This window comes from Pelodiscus sinensis, chromosome 26 (assembly GCF_052426305.1).
Source record: "Pelodiscus sinensis isolate ZL-2025 chromosome 26, ASM5242630v1, whole genome shotgun sequence".
Lineage (NCBI taxonomy): Eukaryota > Metazoa > Chordata > Testudines > Trionychidae > Pelodiscus > Pelodiscus sinensis.
Genome location: NC_143077.1, coordinates 3891114 through 3912447, shown reverse-complemented (window position 1 = coordinate 3912447; position 21334 = coordinate 3891114). Strand labels below are relative to the sequence as shown.

The 21334-nt window shown below is 57.5% G+C and overlaps 1 protein-coding gene across 12 annotated transcripts in view; it reads left to right on the top strand.

Moving 5' to 3' along the window:
• MACF1 (microtubule actin crosslinking factor 1) overlaps window positions 1-21334 on the top strand; it is a 299184-nt gene that overhangs the window by 30776 nt on the left and 247074 nt on the right. The window contains exon 1 of one of the 12 annotated variants that reach the window (XM_075908720.2): window positions 12788-13007. The exons of the other annotated variants lie outside the window; for them this stretch is intronic. Within the exon in view, the coding sequence (XP_075764835.2) occupies window positions 12956-13007 (52 nt within the window). The 5' untranslated portion in view covers window positions 12788-12955. Of the gene's footprint in view, window positions 1-12787; window positions 13008-21334 lie in introns of those variants that run through there. 12 annotated transcript variants of the gene reach the window in all.

Genomic DNA, 21334 nt, shown 5'->3' with positions numbered 1-21334 from the left:
GGTCAGGGCGCTGGGCTACTCCCAAGTGCCGCAGTGCTCTGTGGAAAGAGATCTGAATAGCAGGGGACCCCAGGGTTGAGCCAGCTTGTTTCTGCCTCAGTTTCCCCATCTGCCAAATGGGTTGAATTCCTCCTCCCCCCTCCCCCGGCAAGGCTTATGCTTAGTAAAGCAACGCTGAGTCCCTTGGGTGAGGAGGGACAGCTGTCTGCCCTCACTCACGCTCCTGCATTGATCCTGCCTCCTACTGCCTTGGCTTCTCCTCTTGCATCTCTGCCCCTTTCCTCCTGTTTGGCCGGAGGGAAGGGGAGGGGCTGGCTGGTAAGGTTAGCGGTCTAGTGCAGTGTTTCTCAACCTTTTTTTATAAAGTATCCCTTTAAAAAAAAAAAAAACCGAGAAGTCCCCCCAGTACCTACAGGTTTCAGACACACAATTTTTTTTCTACCATCACACCACATTTGTTTCAACAACTTCATTGTAGCCGGGCGGGCGCTGACATTTTGGGGTGTGAAAAGTACAAAACTAATGTACAAAAACGTCAAACAAAAATTCAGTTTTCTCCACATTTCAGTGGCTGTTTCCGTCCCCTCCCCCCCCCCACTTCTCTCGAGTACCCCTGAGGGTCGTACCACTGGTTGAGGAACACTGAACTAGTGAATAACCGGCGAATGAATATCTAAGAAGCTTTTCCCTCCCTGGCTTGCTCCTTTGCTGCCCGTGTGTCCGTGCGCGGAGCGCGGCCGGGGAAGGTGGAATATGGAAATACAAGCCGGGGGCCCGGCTCCCTTTTCTGTGGGCTGGTGATTTGCGGCCTCCTCGGGCGGTGGGACTGTGTGTTGTGGGGCGACTGGGTCGGAGAGCCACAGGGCGCCTGCCGGCAGCCCCGTCTGCTCTGCCCCGGTGGGCCCTGAGTGTGGCTGTGGCCAGCCGGTCCCTTTCCCTAGCTCTTCTCGCGCAGCAAAGTGCAAAGGCCTGGGGGCGGGAGGGCTGGATACGGACGGGGACCGTCGCAGCGTTGGAGCCTGGGAGAGCCTGTCCGTTCTCAGCGGCTTCTCTCTCTCCGGCCCCAGGGCTGGCCCGGCCCTGGTCTCCCTCTCCTCTCCGAGCTTCCCCTGAGCTCTGTCCCAAACAGGCCTCAGGTCCGGCCGAGCCAGGGGCCTGCCCGCAGCCGGCGCTTTCTCCTTCAGCCACAGGCCTCCGAGCGGCTGCCCACAAAGGGTTAGGGTTCCTAGAGGGCACCGCAGCCGCCCAGACGGGGACGTGACAGAGCTGGGGCTGGAATCCAGGGTCCCTGTTCCCCAGCTGCTTCCCCCTCCGCCTCAGAGGCGCAGCTCCTTTTCTTTCACTTCCCCACCTTCTCAGGGCGGTTCTGCTCCTTCCTCCTCCGGCTGCAAGACCTCGGGCCAGGCCGGCTCGGGATCGGGGGCCAGCCGCGACAGGGAACGATTTGATTTTTAAACACGGCGTTGCCACACCCGCAGACGCCCTGATGTGGACACGGTTTGGACCAGCAGACTGGTGCTTTGGCTGCTGCTGCTCATCTCTTTCAGGGCACTGGGAGAAGCAAAGCCAGTAGGAGCGCCTCGTTACCAGTACAGCGCCCCCCCCGAGGGTTTGTCAGTGCAGCGCTATTGGCAGGGCTCTCCGTAGGGCCGGGGGGGGGGCGGGGGCAGGCAGCCCGCTGGCCGCCCCGCAGGCAGACATAGGGATGTTTTAGAGCTGCGATTTTATAATCTGAAGCAGCACGCTCATGAAATCTTTGTAAAGCAAATTTTAAACGAAGACCCTGTTGTAAAAATCATAAAACCAATAGTCCTGAGGCAACGTCGTGACTAACACACATACGGGGTCATGAGCTTTCCTGGGGAAAACCCACTTCCTCAGAAGCAGACTGCCTAGTAGTGCCTATGGCAGCGTTTCTCAACCTTTTTTTAAGAAAGTACCCTTTAAAAAAAATAAGTCCCCCTCTCCCCCAGTACCTACAGTTTTCAGACACGCAAAAATCCATTGCAACACATTTGTTGAAACAGCTTCATCGTAGACGGGCGGGCGTTGAAATTCTTGGGTGTAAAGTACAAAAATAATAAAGTGCTGTAAAACTTAAAACAAAAATTCAGTTTTCTTCAAATTTCCGTTGTCGAGTGCCCCCCAGACTTCTCTCGAGTGCTCGAAAGGGGACTCGTACCACTGGTTGAGAAACACTGGCATGGCTTCATTACCACTTGAATGGCTCTTTTGCTAAGAGGCCTGGCCAGCTTTGTCGCTTTTATATTAACTAGATCAACTGTGAGGAAACAGAGCCACAGACGGGGGCTAGGAAGAGGTAAGTGGGTGGACATTAAGACCCAGCGGTGCCCCAGATTTTCAGGTGCCCTACGCGGCCGCATAGCCTGCCTATGTGTAAGGACAGCCCCGTATATTGATATAGCTTTTCCCCTTCCTCCTGCCCTTTGAGCCTCATAGTTGCTCCTACATGAGACACTGAGGCTATAGACCAGGGTCTGCAACCTATGGGCTCAGTACGGAACCCGATCTGGCTCTTGTGTCATTCCCAAAGTGGTCAGGCACCTTTTTAAATGAAAAAATAATTCCAAAATTTAAAAACGCGTCCTGACTCATGTCGGTTGAGTGCGGCGTGAGCCTGAATTGGACCAGTTCTGATGTAAGCTTCAAAGACGTGCGTGAAAAGATGCAGCAGCCGAAGTCCTGTTTAAATAAAGTCTGTGAGTACAGTGTTCCGTTGAGGCGATGATTAACCATTAAGTCAATTATCAATAATATAAAGTTGTATATTTTCAGGCATGGGCAGTAGATGGCTCTTTGTTGGCCACTTGTTCTGAATTTTGATGGAGTGTGGCTTTTTGGTTGGAGGACGTTGCCCAACCTGGCTATAGAGCTATGGAGGTGTAGCTGGGCCCCCTGATTGTTCCTAGTGTGGTCTACGGCCTGGTTCTGCCATTATGGAACAGCCATAACACAGGTTGGCTGGGGGAGTGATTTATTTTACTGCCGTAACTATGTTGGTAAACACCCTGGTGTAGACGCTGCAATGCCCTTATCGCCGTGCATACACCGGTACGGAACTGATAAGCTGTGCCGCTAGTTTCAGCTGGCCCTTTCAGACCGGCACAGCTGTGCTCAGACCCGAAAGTTTTGCAGTGTTTACTGTGTACCCCTGTGACTCCTCTCCTCGCGGCCCAGGCGTCTCCTGCTGCTCTGGGTTTTGCTTTCCTCGCTGGGTCCGGAGGAAGCCCCTGGCGCTGCGTCCCTCCCCATGGGTGACAGTGTCATTACTGCTAAGCTGGGGAAATGACCAAGCGGTGGAATCCACTTTGGCTGCGTTTCCGTGACCCGTAAGGTTTCTTTGCGGGGGGGGCGGCACTGGAAATAAATAGCACCCATGATGCTTCCAAGTGTCACCTGTCCAGCAAAGGCCAGCGGATGCAAGACGGTCGTGACGACCCTGGGGATTACTGCAAGCGACTCCCTAGGAGCCAGGATCGGGGGCTTGGGATATTTCATCCTCCACGGCTGTTTCGGATGCTTTTGATTCTTGCTGCGGAAGGCAGTTGTCGGGTGGGATTCTGCAGGCTGGCCGACAGCTGGCTGTACAGTAGCTATTCCAGACGGCTGCAGGCTCTTCCCCTTCTCTCTTCCCCTTCCAGCCTCTCAGACGCTCACACGTGGGACGCTGAGCAGGCCTCGGAGTGGACTGGGCCTCGGCTATCCAAAGCCAGCTGGAGCGATCCCTGCCAGCCCTGGAATTTCAGCCGCTCCCTGGCTTGGAGAGGAGAGGGAGTCGGTGCTTATGACAGCTCTGGCCGCGGGCTCCGTTAACCCTTTCTAGGGAAGTTACATTTAGTTTAATCAAGCAATCGATTAGTCGATAAGCAGGAGGGACCCAGCAGGAGAGCAGGAGGGACCCGGTGCGCAGCAGGAGGGACCCAGCGCGAGCCGGGACAGCTGATTCCCAGCTCGCACTGGGTCTCTCCTGCAGTGCTTCAGCCTATTAAAGGGATTAAGAGCCTGTCCACTCTTAAAACATTTAAAAAGCAGAGGGGTGTTGCACCTGGTCCCCGCCACCCTTCTGCCTCCTGCAAAGACAGTGCTGGGGGGAGCCGGCTCTTGGTCTCTTCCCCTCACCCCCCAAGCTCTGGCTCCTGCTCCCCTCCCTTGGCTTCTAGAAATTCAAGACAGATGTGGAAAAATTGGAGAAGAGCAACGAGAATGATGAAAGGTTTGGAGAACATGACTTGTGAGGGAAAGCTGAAGGAATTGGGTTTGTTTAGTTTAGAAAAGAGAAGATTGCCGGGGGACATGAGAGCAGTTTCCAGGTACCTAAAAGGGTGTCATAAGGAGGAGGAAGAAAACTTGTTCATCTTGGCCTCTGAGGATAAAACAAGAAGCAATGGGCTTAAACTGCAGCAAGGGAGGTTGAGGTTGGACATTAGGAAAAAGTTCCTAACTGTCAGGGTGGTGAAACACTGGAATCAATTGTCCAGGGAGGTTGTGGAATCCCCATCTGTGGAGATATTTAAGAGCAGGGTAGATAAATGTCTATCAGGGATGGTCTAGACAGTATTCGGTCCTGCTGTGAGGGCAGGGGACTGGACTCGATGACTCTCGAGGCCCTTCCAGTCATAGTATTCTAGGATTCTCTCCCCCCCCCCCCCCGCCCCGAGGCAGCAAGGGGGCGAAGAGACTACTTAAGGGACTAGTCGACTATCCAAAACATTTTTGCTTACCGGATAGTTGACTAGTCGCTTGCATCCTAACCCTTTCCTGACCAGATGGGAGCAAACCGTCTTTCTCTCCGACTCGGGCACAAACCGGCTGGCAGGCAGTGGTGCGCATGCTCCGGAGGGTCCCAGAGAGCCGGGGTGGCTGGGAAATGGGAGGGCAGAGTGAAGGGGAGGGGAAGAAGCCAGCACTCTCCTCGTGCACCCCCATAAAAGCTTGGGGTGGCAAGGAGTTCAGTTCTCATCCCTCTCCCCACTTCGCCCAGCTGTCCCCTGGACTCCGCCCCTCCCTGTGGCCATGGGGGTCCTGTTCCTGCTCTGCTGCAAGGAGATGTGCTTTGAGAGCCTGCCCTCGGCACAGACCCGCTCAGTCGCCCTGCTGGAGTGTAGCACGGCTGCAGGAGCACGGCGTGGGGAGGTGTGTCTCCCCCTCCCCCTGGTCAGCCCCAGTGGCGGGAGCCGTCGTGTGGAACAGCTGTGGCCACCCCCGTCAGAGCAAGAGAAGGCGTGAGATGGGGAGTTGAGGGGGGTCTCATGGCTGCAGCGCCTCCTACACAGCCCTCCTTCCAAGGGTGCGGAGTTGGATGGGTTAAGGCCAGCACCGTGCCTTCCGCCTGGAAGCATGCGGGTAATGCAGGGTATAACTTGCCGAAGTTGCGTGCACGTCTGGTAAATAGGAAGTGTTGTCGTGTCGGCCCCAGGATGTGTGAGGGGCAAGGCAGGTGAGGGGTGGTGTTCCCTCGAATTTTTTCCACCCATGTGCGGAATACATTTTGTCCTGCGCGCCACGCCATGTGTAGATGTGCACCACCGATAGAAACGCTGCCGGTGGTGAGCGCTCTGCTAATCCGCTGGGCGGCCTTTGAATCCCTCCTGGGTGGCTGCCCAAGTGCACAGCTTAAAGGAAACCCTGGTGAAGCTTGCCCTTCTCACTGACAGAGGTTGGTCCCATAAAAGATATTACTAGAGCCCTGCAAATCTGCAGGTTTCTGCCCGATAGTGGCAGGCCGTATTTTGCAGCTTGGATACGGATACCAATTTTGTAGCGCGCAGTACTCAGGATATTACCCTGCCCGCCTTGTCTGTCTTGTAAATGGCAGTTGCTCCCTCTCAGCTAAATTTTGCCAACTCTGTCTCCTCCAGTGTGGTTTCAGTCCAGGCCAGACTAAGTCCAAACCATCTAGCGCTTGTCTGAGCCTCAGGTTCCTCCGGCCAGCACAGCTTGTGTGTTTGATTGCTGAGGCTGGAGCGAGGGAGGGCATGCTGATCAAGACGGGTAACGACACGGTTGAATTAAGATACGCAACTCCAGGGATGTTAATTACGGAGCTGGAGTCGATGCACCTTCATTCGACCTCCACAGCGGGAGGTCGACGGGAGCAACCGCTCCCATTAGCTTCTCTTACGCCTCACGAAGGATGGGGCCACACTCTGAGTTTGATTTAGCGGGTCTTCACTAGACCCACTAAATTGAACTCTGGAAGCTCGATCGCAGCAGTGTGGTTCTTCCAAGTAGTGAAGACATGGCCTCAGGGTTTGAGCTAGCAGGGTTCCCTCTGGTCTTTGGGAAAACGGGCTTTGGATTCTTCAGGAGCTGAAGATGCTAGAGCCCCAAATCCAAGCACTGGCTGGAAACCTGCCCTCTGGCCTGTCAGCCTCAACTGTTTGGAACTGGGCAGGACTGGGTGCTGCTTGTGCTGGGCTGGTTCCTTGGTTTCGGTCTCCTAGGCAATATTTTGCCTCCCCCTGGCCTGTTGGAGCCGGAGGCCTGGGGCTGCGCTCGAACACGCTCAGCAGTTGTTCTGCAAGTCGCTGACCTATTTTCCTGGCACAATTGAGTGTTTGTGAGCAGGGAAAGGCGGGGAAGGGGAAGCAGGCTGGAGCATTGAGTTACTTTTTATCGGTCTGCGGGGCACGACATTAAAGCGATCAACAGCCCCAGGGGAAAAGGGAGCTGAGGGCACCGGTGCCTGGGGTAGCCGAGACCTGGTTCGGGTCATCGATAAAAGCAAAGAACTCAGCCAAGTTTCGTGCTCCCTTCAGGCCAAGAATTGTTGTTGTCGTTAACTAGCTCTCTGCTTCCTCCCCGTGCTAGTAACACGTCTGGCCGTGTCCTGGCTCAGGAGGCGGGGACAGAATGAAACTGAACCGGGACAGTTCCCCCGTTGGCTCTGCAGAGCCCTGGGTGTGTAACGGATCCAGATCGCAGCTTCTGCGTGTAGGCAGCTGGTTGCATTCGGATAATGGTTTGGACGGTGTCCCGAACCTCCAGGGAGCAGCATTTTTGCGGGGGGGGGGGGGGTTTAGAGCCAATCTGCATATGGAAACGAGGGTCTCTGAGGAGCTCTGGGATCCCCTTCTCCCGCTGCACTGTGGCCTCCCGTCTTTTCTCCTCCCCTCCCCCCCACCCTGCGCCCTTCCACCATCTGTGCTGTCGCGTCTCGGTTTCCTTTTTTATTGTACTGCAAGCAACTTTGCGAGCAAGAAGTAGCTATTCCGAGGAAAATTCCATTGTGCTATTTTTAGAGGTAACTTGGCTTCTTGCAGTCACTTATTTTCCCTCCTTCCCCTGCCTAGAGGCGACAGAGGAATGTTGCTGGAAGCTGAAGGCCTCCCTGGGCGAAAATGGGGGGGGTGTCAGTGAAGGTTGGGGGACAGGGCCGGGGAAGCTGTGTGCGTGGAGTTATGAGTGTGTCCCGGTGTTGAATGCCTCTGGCACCCCTGCTGGCTCTTCCCAGCCTGTCTGGTGTAAATTCACTGTGTCCCGGTGGAAAATGGGGTACATTGGCTGCCTGGAGCTCTGTTCCAAACGGCCGCTCTGCGCACTCATGGCAACGAATTCATTCCGGCCCCGGCTGCTGCAGATGGGTAGCTCAATCCCGACGGGAGGGCTGCAGGTCTTAGAACCTGTGCCGGTGGTTTCTGGGACTGCCGTAGGGTAATGTGGGGGGGGGGGGATGGAGAAGCGGCGGGGATGGGTTGGCTTCTTCCCGGTACCCAGGAGGTGTGGCGGAGGGCGGCAGGGGCATCAGACTTGCAATCCTGGGTCACACCAGCGGCTTGTCTCTGCCCCTCTCCCGCGGTGGCCAGTCCCCGTGCCAGAGGAAGGTGCGTGAAGCCCGCAGCGGGCAACGTTGCACGAACGTGTCCACGAGGGGATAGCAAATGTCGCACGAGTCGCTTGCTAGTCGGGTCACTAGCTAGTCGGGCTGTGGTTCTGAGTAGGAGACAGAAGCCAAGCCGGGGCCCGGGTGTTTCCGGGTGGGAATCGTCGTCCAAATGTGACAGTGTTCTATGTGCACTCCTGCCCGGGTCCTGCGTGTTCTGTGTCCGTACTGCGCCCAGCGCCGTGGAGTTATGTGCCCGTGGTGCTCACGCCTTCAGCGTACTAACCTGTGCTTCGCGGGCGACTCCTTTACCCTTCACGCACCAAACAGGCCTGGGCTGTTATCAAGTGCAGTGTTGAAAACCAGGAGGGAGGCTGCCAGCCAAAAGCGCGTGCTCCGGCCGAAGCCTGGGAGACTGCTGAGACAGGGAGGGCTGGGAAGGAGACCAACGTTAAGCCGGTGGCTGAGCCGTGCTGCCAGGGTTCGAAGTTACAGGTTGGGGTGAGCGGCAGAAAGTCTCCCAAAGAACCAATTGTTGGAGCCCCTGGAAAATCATTTCCTATGCGAGCTGTGAAGATGGGAGATGTTGCCCCCCCACTTCCCAATTCTGCTTCTCCTCCCTCTCCATGTTGCAAACTTGCTGTCCCTTCCGGGACCAGAGGGACAAGGTGTAACCCAACCCCTCCATCTGCTCCCCGGGACATTCCTGCCTGCGTCCCCAGACAATGGAGGGGGGAGGGAGCGCTGTCCTAGAACAAATGGCCAGCGAATGTAGCACCTGCCTTTGTCACTGTGGTTTCTAGAGGTGCTGCTGGAGCCGTTTTGGCTCCTCAAGTTCCTGGACAAACAGCTGTTGGGGGGTGAAAGTGGCAACTGGCTTCCGGGGTTTGTTCCATTTGACACGACACTGATCAAGGGTGTGTGTGCAGCTGGGCGATGGGGTGAGCCGGGCACGCAGGTCCCATCCCTGCTGGGGCTGAGGCTGCCAGGAGGACAGCCGTTGTGAATTCTTCCCGTGTGCTGAGGCTTTGTCCCTGGCTCTCCCTGTGTTGGTCAAACTGGTACCGGGGGGAACTGATTTTCCCCGACCAGAAGCAAGGGGCTTAAATTGCAGAGAGGGAGGTGTAGGTTGGACACTAGGAAAAATTTCTTACCTGCCAGGGTGGTTCAGCACGGGAATAAATTGCCTAGGGGGGTTGTGGAATCTCCATCGCTGGAGATATTTAAGAGCAAGTTGGACAGACGCCTGTCAGGGATGTCCGAGTACCCTTGGGGATACTTGAGAGAAGTTTTGGGGGTATGTCAACACAACTGAAATTTGGAGAAAACTGAATGTGTGTGTTAAGTTTTACAGCGCTTTATTAGTTTTGTACTTTTTACACCCAAAAATGTCATCGCCTGCCCGGCTACGATGAAGTTGTTTAAACAAATGTGTTTCTGTGGTAGAAAAAAATCTTGTGTCTGGAAACTGTAGGTACTGGGGGTACGTCCAATGTTTGCTTTTGAAAAAGGGGTACTTGATAGAAAAGGGTTGAGAAACACTGATCTAGATGGTGCTTGGTCCTGCCGTGAGGGCAGGGGACTGGACTTGATGACCTCTTGAAGTTCCTTCCAGTTCTAGTGTTCTGTGATTCTATGATTCAGCCTGAACAACTCAGTGCATGATGCTCACTGCTCACTGTGAAATATACCACCAGTGCCTGTGAGGGAGAGGAAGCCTCTGGGCTGGCTACGAGACTCGGTGTTTAGATCCCACAAGGCTCGGTCCTGTTGGCTCTGACTAGCCTCCCACCCTGCAGTGCATGCCGTACTGACCTGCCTGGTTTGTAGAGACAAGGGGGAGGGGATGGCTGCCCTGGATTTAAGAGTCATTGGGGCTGATGCTTCTGTGTACCCTGCGTTAATACTAGCTCCCTAGGCCAGTGATCCCTGTAAGCTAAGTACTTGGGCAGCCATCCAGGAGAGAGTCAAATGCTGCCCAGCTGATTAGCAAAGCGCCCGCAGCTGCTCCAAAGTTGGTAGCATGTGTGTCTGTAGGTGGTGCACATCGATTCTTTCATTGGTGCACATAATAAAATTTATTCTGCACACAGATGGACAGAGTTCGAGGGAACACTGCCCTAGACCCTTTTCACCCAAGCCAGCCCTGTGATCATCTTGGTTTTTGTTACAAACTAGGATGGCGCAGTCAGGCGTGGGGGCTTCTGCTCTAGAGTGTGTGGAGTTTCACAATTCTAAGGCTGGGGGGCGCATGGGGATCCGTGACCGCTGGGACGGCACAAGCCAGAGACGGTCCCCAAAACAATTCCCAAAGTAGAGTTTTAGGGAGGCCATCCAGTCGTGCTTCCGAAATTGCGACTCCACCGTGACCCTTGGGAAATGGTCCCAATCGTGAATTGCTCTCCACGAACCACATTTCAGGACAGATGCAGAGAAATTGGAGAAGGTCCAGAGAAGGTCAACAAAAGTGTTTAAAGGTTTAGAGAACATGAGCTAGGAGGGAAGACTGAAAGAACTGGGCTTGGTTAGGTTAGAAAAGAGAAGACTGAGGGGGGACATGAGAGCGGCTTTCAAGTATCTAAAAGGTCTTTACAAGGAGGAGGGAGAAAAATTGTTCTCCTTGACCTCTGAGGATAGGACAAGAAGTAATGGGCTTAAACTGCAGCGAGGGAGGTTTAGGTTGGACATTAGGAAAAACTTCCTGTCAGGGAGGTGAAACACTGGAATAAGTTGCCTAAGGAGGTTGTGGAATCCTCATCTCTGGAGAGATTTAAGAGCAGGTTGGACAGGTTGGTCCTGCTGTGAGGGCAGAGAACTGGACTTGATGACCTCGCGAGGTCCCTTCCATAGTGTCCTATGACTCTACGGTTCAGTGTTAAAACTCTTACGCCTTATTTCCTGGCTGAATTGGTCTAGTTTCCACATCCAGCCATTGGCTCACGCGACGCCTTTCTCTGTTGCTTTCTTCCCCTTGTTGGTTCTTACAGACTGTGATCCAGTCCCCCCGAACCTCCTCTTTGTTAAGCTCCGTAGATCGACCTCCTGAAATGTGTCCACTTCTGCCCATCTCCAGCCTTTAGTCCTGGGTCTACACGCCATGCCCGTTGCTGAAGAAGAGCATCCGCGCCAGACATCTCGGGCTTGCACCCGGCCTGTGGGCAGCAGCCCTGCAGGTTCAGTCTGCTCTCTGGCGAGGGGGCAGACGGGAGTCCCATGCTGCAGCCACGGCATGGATGCGGTGTTCTCTGACCCCCTTACTATCGGGCCTTTTGCTTTGCAGGGCTCGAGGGAGGATGGGAGAGGGGCTGTCTGCTGGGGAGGCAGCTCCAGGGACTCGTCTCCTCTTGCCTCCGCCCCCAAAGGCCATGGTGCACTGTTGTAATCTTAGCCTTGGAGAAAGCTAAATTGCCAGAACCTCCGGCTGGAACGGCCTCCCCTTCCCCCCAGCCGCGCTGGCTGTTATTTAATCTGACACAATCCCTTGGCAAGGAGTTGGGAGGAAATACGAAGCAAGTGGCAAGTCAGGGGCCAGTGCCTTTCGGTGAGGGTGTAAAAATAGCCCGCTACTGTCCAGCAATTCCTCCCCCCGCCCCCCGCTAATGGCTAGCACCAGAGGTTTGGCATGAACAGCGTGAGCTCCGCCATCCAGGCCCTGAAACACTGGTTGGCTTGTGTACGGGTTGAACCTCTCCAGTCCGGCTCCCGCGGGACCTGCCTGGGTCTGAGCCAGAGAGGTCGGTATTGACTAGCAGCATGGCCAGCACCGGGCTGTTCGAAGACACGGAGGGTACGTTCGAGCGGAATAACAGCGCCGAACCCTGAGAGCCAGGACTGGGGGCTGCAGACGTGCTCTGTGGGGAGGCAGGACGTTGGCCACCCCCGTGGAAAGTGGAGATCTGGCGAACTGACATCACGCCGGACCACGGAAGTTTCTGGACGAGAGAGGTTCGGCCTGTCCTGTCAGCGTACTTGGGATGCACAGTGCAGCTCGCAGACAGGAGCCCTGCCCTGCCCGGTTCACAGACCGACTGGCTGACGACATGTTTTGTTAGTCTGTGAAGTGCTACCAGACCTTGTGTTGGTTTTTAAGTTTATGATGCAAAGGGGTCTGGCCGTCTGGAGGAAGGAGAGGCGTTTTGGAGGGAGCAGGTGGTGAGGAGGGGGAGGCCAGGGCTGCGTTCAGGAGGGGGCGCAGCTGGAGTCGAGGGGGAGCTGAGTGAGGTGCGGGGGCGGTTCGGAGGGTGGTAAGATTGATGGTGCGCAGGGCGGGTGTTTTGGTCCCGTCGCCTTCCTTCTGTAAATCTCCTTTTGGCTTTTGTAACTCTTTCGCCTTCCGGGCGTGAGGGCGCATCTCCCTGACGCGTGTGGGGGGCAGTGGGGCCTTCTCGGCTTCCCATCCGTGGGGCAGCAGATAGGAGATAAGCAACCGGCCGGCTTTGAGTGTGCTGCTTTATTACAGTGCTTCACACCTCGGAGAACGTGTGCCATGCTATGCTTCCCCAGCACCTTGTAAACAGCGGCCGTTCGTATTCCCCGTTAGCCGGGGGTCTGTCGCCATTTTACGGAAGCAGTGACTTGTCCCTGGGAAGAGAATCCAGGGGTTCTGGTTTAAAAGTGCATTCCCTCCCTCCTCCGACACTGTGCCTGTGAATTTTGCTTTCTTTGATTTTCCTATGTATGTGCCTAACCGTTTCCCCGGTTCACGTATCAGTCCGCTGCTGTGCGCTGGTGTGAACGGTCCCTGAAATCCAACCCCTGCACGTGGGAGGGGGAGGGAGAGAAAAGGGGATGGGGGGGGGTCGTCAAGCCCCGAGCCAGCCAGCTCCATGCCCGAGGTTGGTCTGTCGTTTCACGGCTAATTTGCACAAAGGGGGAGGGGGCGGCGTAGGCCGGGGCGGGTTTAATGCGCTTCATCAGCTCCGGACACACAAAGGACGGCCGTGCAGGGCGGTTCTGCGGTGACATCACTCCCCAAGGGTGGTCAAAGTGCAAGTGGCGTGCGACCGGCTGTGGGTGCCCGGCAGGGAAGAGGGGGATCTGGGACAGATCGGGGCTTTCTCCGCGCCGGGGCAGGATGGCCACCAGCTGAAACAGGGCAGGCTCGGCAGGGAGATGAACGCCGAGAAGTACAGGAAGTTCCTGGATGGTCTCAGCAACCTGAAAGGTATTTGCAGAGCTCCCTGCTGGGCAGGCAGGAGGGGAGAGGTGGCCGCCTCAGCCCCCACGGAGCGCCTGGCTGCCTTGTCATTTAACTGGCAGGGCTGGGGGCAGGGCGGGGAAGGGTTGCGACTCCTGGTTTGAGGCGGACTAGGCAACAGAATTGTAGGAGGGGGAGCAGACCGAACGGGGTCTGGCTGCCCCCATGTACCCCCTGCGTCCCTGGCCGTGTCGTACCCCCGGCTCCGTCAGGCGTTGGGGAAAGCCGGCCCTCCGAGGACACGAGGAACTTTCTGGCCTCTGTGCCCTCGCGGCCCGTCGGAAGCGAATAAAGGTCGTATCCTGCCCAAGCACCATGGTGGCCCTGACTCGGCTTGCGCCTGTCACGGGCCTTGTTTCCTAGATCACAGTGCGGCAGCGTGGGAACGTGGGCTCTCCGGGGGATGGGGCAAGCGGAGGCTGCATTGGAATAACACAGCCCCCCTTCCCCCCAAAAGTCCCGTTATTGGAACTTTTTGGTGAGTTGGACGAGGAGGGCAGAGCGCAGGGAGCTACCCGGAGAGGTTCCCCGAGTCCCCTTCTATGCTCCAGGTGGTGAATACCGCTTACATGTCATGATCCGGCCCCCCTCCCCCCCGCGGCTGTTATCTTCTGCTGGTTGGGGGGGTGTTAACGAGGCACCACGTCTGACTGTACCTTGGAGTGGCCAGGGGGGTGTCAGGGCAGAGCATGGCTGGCAAAGGGAGGAAATAGGAGCCCTAGATTTGCAATTGGCCCCTGTTCTACCGCTTCCTAGCAGAACAGGTGGGGCCCCCGTTCCCGGAGTGCTGGAGCAGCTCGAGCGCTGTAGTGTGCGTCTCCTGCCGCGCCTGGGGGGAGCCAAGGTACGGCGAGCCCGAGTGACCCGCACCACGTCGCGTTGGCCTCGGGGGTGGAGGAAGGAATCGGCTCTGGGCCCTTCAGATGAGCACTCTAACCACTGGGCCACCCTTCCCCAGAGAAGCCCAGCTGGTGTGACTTTCCCTTCCCAAGCCGTGCAGGGCAAAACGCCCCATGGCCCGAGTGATTTCCTTTCCTTCCGCCGCTGACTGGCTTTCGGCTCTGTCTTCACCCCGGGGAGGCTGGGGAAGGAATCCGCGAGCTGGATATTTGATCGCACTCCGCGGCCTCTGAGAGCAGGTGGCCGGCAGGCCGGGGAGAGATGCGGTTTCCCCGAGAGAGTGATCCAGCTGACAAGCGCAAGGGAAGATGGGGGAGAGGAGGCCGTGTTGGTGGAGGTTTTCCAGACGAGGGTGGCGCTCAGAGGGCGGGGCAGGCAGGGTACCCGGGTGTGTCCGCCTGCGCTCGGATGGAGCTGGTGAGTTTTGGCCAGTTCCTGTAGGAACGGCTGCTTGTCCTTGGTTACTGCCCTCATCGCTCCGGCATGTCGGTCAGGGTACAGCCGGGGGCCTCTCCCTGCTGTGGCAACACTCTGGCCATTTCTGCAGGCTTGCCTCTCCCTCCCCTCCTCCTCTTACTGTCTGGGGGTGGGCCAAGGGACAGCAGGCGGCAGGGTCTTGTCTCGCTGTCTCCTCCCCTGGCTCTTTGGTCCAGCTCCAGGGAGCTGGGTGGGTTATGAAGGCGCTGAGCTTTGGGGCACGAGGCAGCAGCATGGGGAATGGGTGTGGGGGGGGGCACACTGGGATTTAAGCAGAAGGAAGGGAACAATTCCGGAGGGATTCAGCTCCCGATCAGCCAGTGGCGGTTTTATTGGCTCCCCCTTTCCAGCACTTCTCCCTATGTCCGGGCTTTCCCAGCTGATCCTGGGGCCGTGAGTAAGCCGGGTGAGTGAAGTCCAGGTTTAACTTAGCAGGCAGCCAAGGGAGACGTCACGGCAAAGGCTCTCTGTAGCCTCACCTCCCTTCCCTGGCGTGGCTGTCCCGGCTCCAGGCTGATACGGGTTTGATGTTGATCACGTCCGGGGTTAAATCCAACCCCCTTCTTGCTGTGACGGCTGCCTGATTTGTAGTCCATGTTTCCTCGAGTCTTTTCCATCCATGTGCGGAATTTTTCCTTCGGCGCGGAATAAATTATTTTGTATGCACCAAGGCAGGTGTGACTGTGCACCACCGGTAGAAACACCACTGCTAGTCTGCGGGGTGGCGTTTGAATGGCTCCCGAGCAGCCGCACAAGCTCCCAGCTGACCAGGAACACGAGGGGTTGTGTCCAGGCGTAACGTAGCGCACTTTGTTCTGCAGGCGGAGTGCCCGTCATGCAGTTCTCGTGCTCCTCTCGGCAGCTGGCGTCGGAGAGCCATGCCAAGCGAGCCCCGGCCTGCTAGCTGCTGAGCGAGGAGGCACGTTAGTGCTTCAGCAGTCGTAGCACAAATGGGCATGGGGCTGGGCCCGGCTGTCGGCTTCCGCTGGCTGCCGTGAGGTCTTAGGTCGTTCTTTCGGGAGTGGGGGGTGTTTCTCCTCCTTAGCGCTCCCTTCCCCCTGCGCATTGAACATCCCTTCTCCAGCGCCTGGCTGCTTCTGCCGCTGAGCTGCGAAAGAGAGCGGGCAAGGACCCTGTTGAGTTTTGAGGGCGCTCAGAGCCCTGTCAGGTCATTTCTCTCCGAGACCTTGCGGTGGGTTTCCTTGGAGCCGGGTCCTGCCGAATCTCACAGTCCGTTTTTTGAGAGCGGCTTCGGCAGGAATTTTTGGGGGGTTTGGGGGTGCTTGTGTGTTTCCAGCCTTGTTCTAGGGCCCACTGCCAAAGACGCTCTTGGCCCCCGTCTCCCGACTGCAGCTGGGTGAAATGTACATCGGTTTGGCAAACGTAACCCGCTTGCATGCGAACGTCGAGCTTTTCTTTTTAACGAATTCATTGGTTGCTGGGAAGAATTCAGCTCTTTCACAGCCATAATTCAGCCTCTGGCTCGCTCGCAGCACACCCCTCCCCACCCACCCCCGGCAAGACTGCTAGTTTGCGGATTTGCTCTTCAGGCTGCTTGATTGATCACCGAATTCCCACGGTATTTCTGCTCCTGGCTCAGATGACTCCCAACCCTGCAGGAATCTTTCCAGATGGCTGTCCCAATGTTTCCCGCGTGAGCAGCAGTGCGCATTCAAACTCCCCGCGCTCTCCTCTCTCCACGAACCTCGTCTTTGCCAACCGAAATGTGCTCGTATGAGTGGAAATAAAAAAGGGTCAAGAATCCTGCACAGAGCAAGGCTGGAGTTTGTCTTCCGGCTAGGGCCAGCCTGTTCTGTGCGTCGCGGCTGCCCAGCCCTGCTCCCGGGACGGTAACACACGCGCCGTAGTGGCTGTCCTTGTTTTTCCTGTGTCCCCTTCTCCCATCATCCGCTAGAGCAGTGGTCTCCAAGCTTTTGGGGCTGCCGGGGGCGGGGCCGCTCATGCGCCGTGCGCCCGGGGTAGGGGCTGCGCGTGTGCCGTGCGCCCGGGGTAGGGGCTGCGCGTGTGCCGGGCGCCCGGGGTAGGGGCTGCGCGTGTGCCGTGCGCCCGGGGTAGGGGCTGCGCGTGTGCCGGGCGCCCGGGGTAGGGGCTGCGCGTGTGCCGGGCGCCCGGGGTAGGGGCTGCGCGTGTGCCGGGCGCCCGGGGTAGGGGCTGCGCGTGTGCCGGGCGCCCGGGGTAGGGGCTGCGCGCGTGCCAGGCGCCCGGGGTAGGGGCTGCGCGTGTGCCGGGCGCCCGGGGTAGGGGCTGCGCGTGCGCCGGGCGCCCGGGGCACAGGAATGGCGTGGGCCGGCCCTGGTCACTCGGCGGGCGCACGTAAATGCCTCGGCGGGCACTGCGTTGGGGAGGGCACTACTGTGCTAGAGACACTGATGGCAGGATGGGAAGCAAGGAGAGATGAGGAAACCCCAGAGAGGGTGGGCGCGGAGGTGGAGAATAAAGGCTGAATAGAAAGAATCTGCGAGGAAAGGGAACACATTTCCTTTGTGGTTGTGCTCAGGGCTTTCCCGTTGTTCCGAGTTCAGGTACCATGGTGACGGGGCCCTGAGAAGTCCCTGAGGGAGCCAGACACAGACATGTACTCGTCCTGCTGTCGGTTTGTTGCCCGTCCGTCTCCTCCCAGAGAGTGGAACTGTGCCCGTCACCATGGTCTCTAGGTGTTGGCGGTAGGGCGCGGGGGTGCAGCCATTGTGCCGAAACACAGCCCCAGCCCCTTCCTGTGGGGACAAAGCACGGTTTTGATGGCTGGTGAGCGCCACCGTCTCTATTCATCGGCCAGGGAGGTACAAGCAGCAGCGGATATTGGGGCCGGCAGCCTTTCAGATGGAAATGTCCGAGAGTGCAGCTCCCTGACCCCGGGCGAGGTGCCAGCCGCGCGCTAGAGGATGCGGAGTTTGAGCAAAGGGCTGGAACGCTTCCCTTCTCCCCAGAGGCTGCCTGGCCGGGAGAGATCTGGGAGGCAGCGGCTCTGCCAGCTCCCTGACCGGAGAGGGGGGAAGGTGGAAGAGACGAGCTGTGTCGGCCACGTCCCGTTTCCTTCCCTCTTTGGCGCAGGCGGGGGGCAGAGGAAACAGGTTTTCCTAGAATTGCCTTGTTTGCTCTCTGGCTGGACTTTGTTTGGCGGAGGGGCGAGAGCCAGGGAGCCTTCTCCGGCAGGCCCTGTCCCCGCTTTCCCAGCGCTGTGCCGTGGCCCCGAGGGGCTTTGCGGGGAGGCTGATTGCCAGTGTGGCGGGGAGGGTTCATTTTCTCGCCAGCCGGAGTTTCACTTTCTCCGAAGCTCGCTGCTTGCTGGCAGCGCAGTGTAAACAGGCGCCTCCCCGGGTTTTCCCAGCGCGCCTTGGGAGCCGGCAGAGTTAACTTCTTGGCTTCCTCTGGCCTGGTCACTGGCTCAGCACGGCAGCTGGCTTGTCTCCATGACGAGCCATGGCTCGGAAGGAGGGTCGCACCTGAGGGAGTGGGCAGATAGGACGTCCTCTCACACTTGGCCAGCGATGGGGTTGTGCAGGGCCGGATGAAGACCTTCTGAGGCCCTAAGCCGGGGGGGGGATCTTTTTTGGGTCGGGGGCCACTGACCCCCAGAAAAATCATTCGGGGGCTGCACACGCGTGAGAAGCAAAACCAAACCCTTGCGGTGGTCCCAAAGGACCCAGCCCACGTTCCCCTCGCACCCCGAAGCCTGGGGAGCCCCCAGGTTAGTAGATTTGAGGGCCGCTCTGAGGTGGGGTCAGAAATGAGGGGCTCAGTGTGTGGAAGGTGGCTGCTGGGATGTGGGGTGTAAGCGGGAGGGAGAGCAGCAAGAGCAGGCTGGGGGGAGCCCCGAGCCTCAGGGGCCGGATCCAAGCAAGCCAGGGGCCGCATCCGGCCCCCGGGTCTTAGTTTCGGGCAGGGGTAGGGAACCGATGTTGCATGTAAGAGGCTCCATAGCAGGGCTACTCGACGTTAGAAGCCCCCGGGGGCCACAAAGATCCCTCACAGCACAAGCCAAGGGCCGCAACTTCAGTGTAGTTGCATATACATGCAAATATATATGTAAATCTATGCAAATAGCTTTTTTCACACTGAGGGGCATGAATACAGAGATTAAGGCACAACTACAGAACACACAGGCCCCAGTTCAGTTAAGACCCCGCCCCAGTTCTGTGCAAGCACCGAATAGCCAGCGGATGACCCTGACGACTTTGCAGCCACCTAAGTTGGCCTGGGGAGAGGTCCCATCTCCCCTTCCCAGGTCCCCGGGTGCAGCACTTTTTATCCTGTGGGTGGCTGGGGCCTGAGGTCACGGTCCAACTGCATGTTCTGGAGAGCGGGAGCTGCTCTCCCCCCCCCCCCCCCCCGATGGGTGAGTCCCGCGGCAGAAAGGAATTCTTCCCTCACACGTATCCCCGCGTCTCTGCCCCTCTGCCACCGGAGAGGGGTCGGGAAGGTAACGGGAGTTTGTCACTCGCTCCGTTTCGGTGTCGTCGTTAACCCAGAAGAGGAGACCACCCAGTGCTCTGCGTGAGACTAGAGGGGACTGGTAGCTGCCCCCTTCCCCTGCCACCACTGCTCTGAAGTGATGGGAGATGAAACCCCCATCTGTTTTCTGGTGACAGCACCATATGTTCAGCGGCGGCGGGGGGGCGGGGGATGTCTCTTTTACCGCTTAGTTGTCAGGCAAGGCAGCCTCCTGTTTTCCTCCCCATCCAGCTCGGCAGAGAGAGACAGTAAGAATCCCTAGATCGGCAGAGCTCTCAGCACCTGGACAAAGGAGAGCAGTAGCATGGCCCCCGTTTGACAGAAGGGGAAACCGAGGCACAGGGCAACAAAATGACTTGCCCAAGGTCACCCCGCAGGCCAGTGGCAGAGCTGGGAATGGGACCCTGGTTTCCTGAGTCAGCTCAGACTAGACAACTACTTGCGTGGACTTGCTCCTTTTGTATCCGGCAACCCAAAGTTAGCCTTCTCGCAGTGGCCAGCCTTTGCTAAGCCTCAGCTGTGTGTGATGCCAGGTAATGGGGGACAGTAGCCCCGGTTAGCCTTGCCTGTCCGGGCTGCGTGTGTGCCTAGCGAGTGTCTGGGCGGCGATGGGCAAGCCGCAGGGCTGTGGTGTCCGCGGCTGTGCATTGGCACACTAAGGAGTCTTAGGAGTCGCTTGCTTGTTTTGGGAGTGTGCGAAGGGGGGAACTGTCGGCAGGTGTGCCTGAGTCTAACACCCGTCCCAGCAAGAGCGAGCCCCTTGCAGAATAAAGGGAAGTGGCGGAAGCATTCTCCCAATTTGGGATATTGACCAGGAGGCTGGTGGGAGCCCTAGAGAATTGTGGGTAGTATATGAGCAAGAACCTTTTGAGAAATGAATTGGGTCGTCCGTTAGGTTTCTTTTAAGAAAAACTATTTTCTATGTCTTTGCGGAGGGAGCAAAAGGGGAGCATGGAATTGTGTCCAATTTTCCCTCTGATCTTTTCCATCCATGAGTGGATTTTTTTTCCATCTGCGCGAGGAATAAATGTTGTGATGTGCACTGAGGCTTGTGTGAATGTGCACCACCCGGATAAACACAAACCTAGTGGTGGGCGCTCTGCTGATTCGCTGGGTGACACTGGAATCTCTCTGGGCCGCTGACTGGGATCGCTGATCGTGTGTGACCCCCGACACCCAGCGAGCTGTTGCGTTCTGACATGGCACTGAATTCGGTGCTGGAACGCCCTGCACAGGGAGAGGAGATGGTAGCAGAATGGCTGGCAGGTGGGGCGAGGGAGACAGCGCCGGAGGGGGGAGCGGAAACCTGAATTTTACTCAGTGGCTGCAGGTCGGGCCGTCCCCCCTGCGTCAGGCCTGGCATGTAACAGCTTCCTCCACGAGGCACACGGGTCCGGAGGTGAGGCTGAACCGTGCAAGGTGCCTGTGAGCGATAAGAGGTCAGAGCGGGAAATCTCTCCGAGCCAGCACTGGGTGGGGCCTTTTTTTCCCTCTGACACGCGGCACCCAATTCCGGCTCCTAACTGTTCCAGCGTCGTGGCCCAGCCTTGTGTGCTGGAGGGCCCGGGCGCTGCGGAGGGGTGTCTGTCCCGTCTCACCCCTGGATAACTTTTGGATTGGGGCAGGGCAGGAGAGAGAGAAATCCGTGAATTTGCCTGCTTGCTGCGGCTACACGGGGGGTGCCCCTGCTGCGTCCTGTCTCTCCGCCGGCACTTGTCTGTGAGCGGGGACAGCAGACATTGGAACAGCCTTCCATGTCAAAGCAGGAGAAATAGTTAATGCAGGATGAATGCCCCTCACATGACTGCGGGAAGGAGCTGAGTCACTTCCCTGGTCTTCAGCACTTGGGACCGAATGGAACAGATGTTGCCTGGACCACACGGGGTGTTTCCTTTTTAGGGAGCAGGCGATAGAGTGATGGGGTCTGGGATGCAGGAAGGGAAGGGCACCTGTTAAAACAAGGATGAAATCGTAGGAGCTTGTTACCGTTTGCGAGCACTGTGTCCCTTGCGAGGGTTAATTTCCATCCCTCCCAGGCCCTGGATGGTGTGAGCTGCTACCATGACAGCACTGCAGGCTCCTGCGTTCCTGGCAATGCACTCGCTGTGTCTGGGGTCCAGAAAAACCTGACTGATACCCAATGTTCCCTCTAATCTTTCCCGTCCGTGTATGGATTATTTCTGTCCATGTGCGGAATAATGTTTCCATGCGCACTGAAGCCTGTGTGAATGTGCACCACCAGGAGAAAACAAAACCTAGGTGTGGGGCTCTGCTAATCAGCTGGGCGGCATTTGAATCTTTCCTGAGCAGCCGCACAAACGCCCGGTTTACAGGGAACTCCGGTGATACCTAGATACCTGGAAGCTGCCTGGTGTAAATACTCCATGGGTGGAGGATGTGCGCATCCTAGAAGTGTCTACCTGAGCCCTGGAGGAATATGCCCT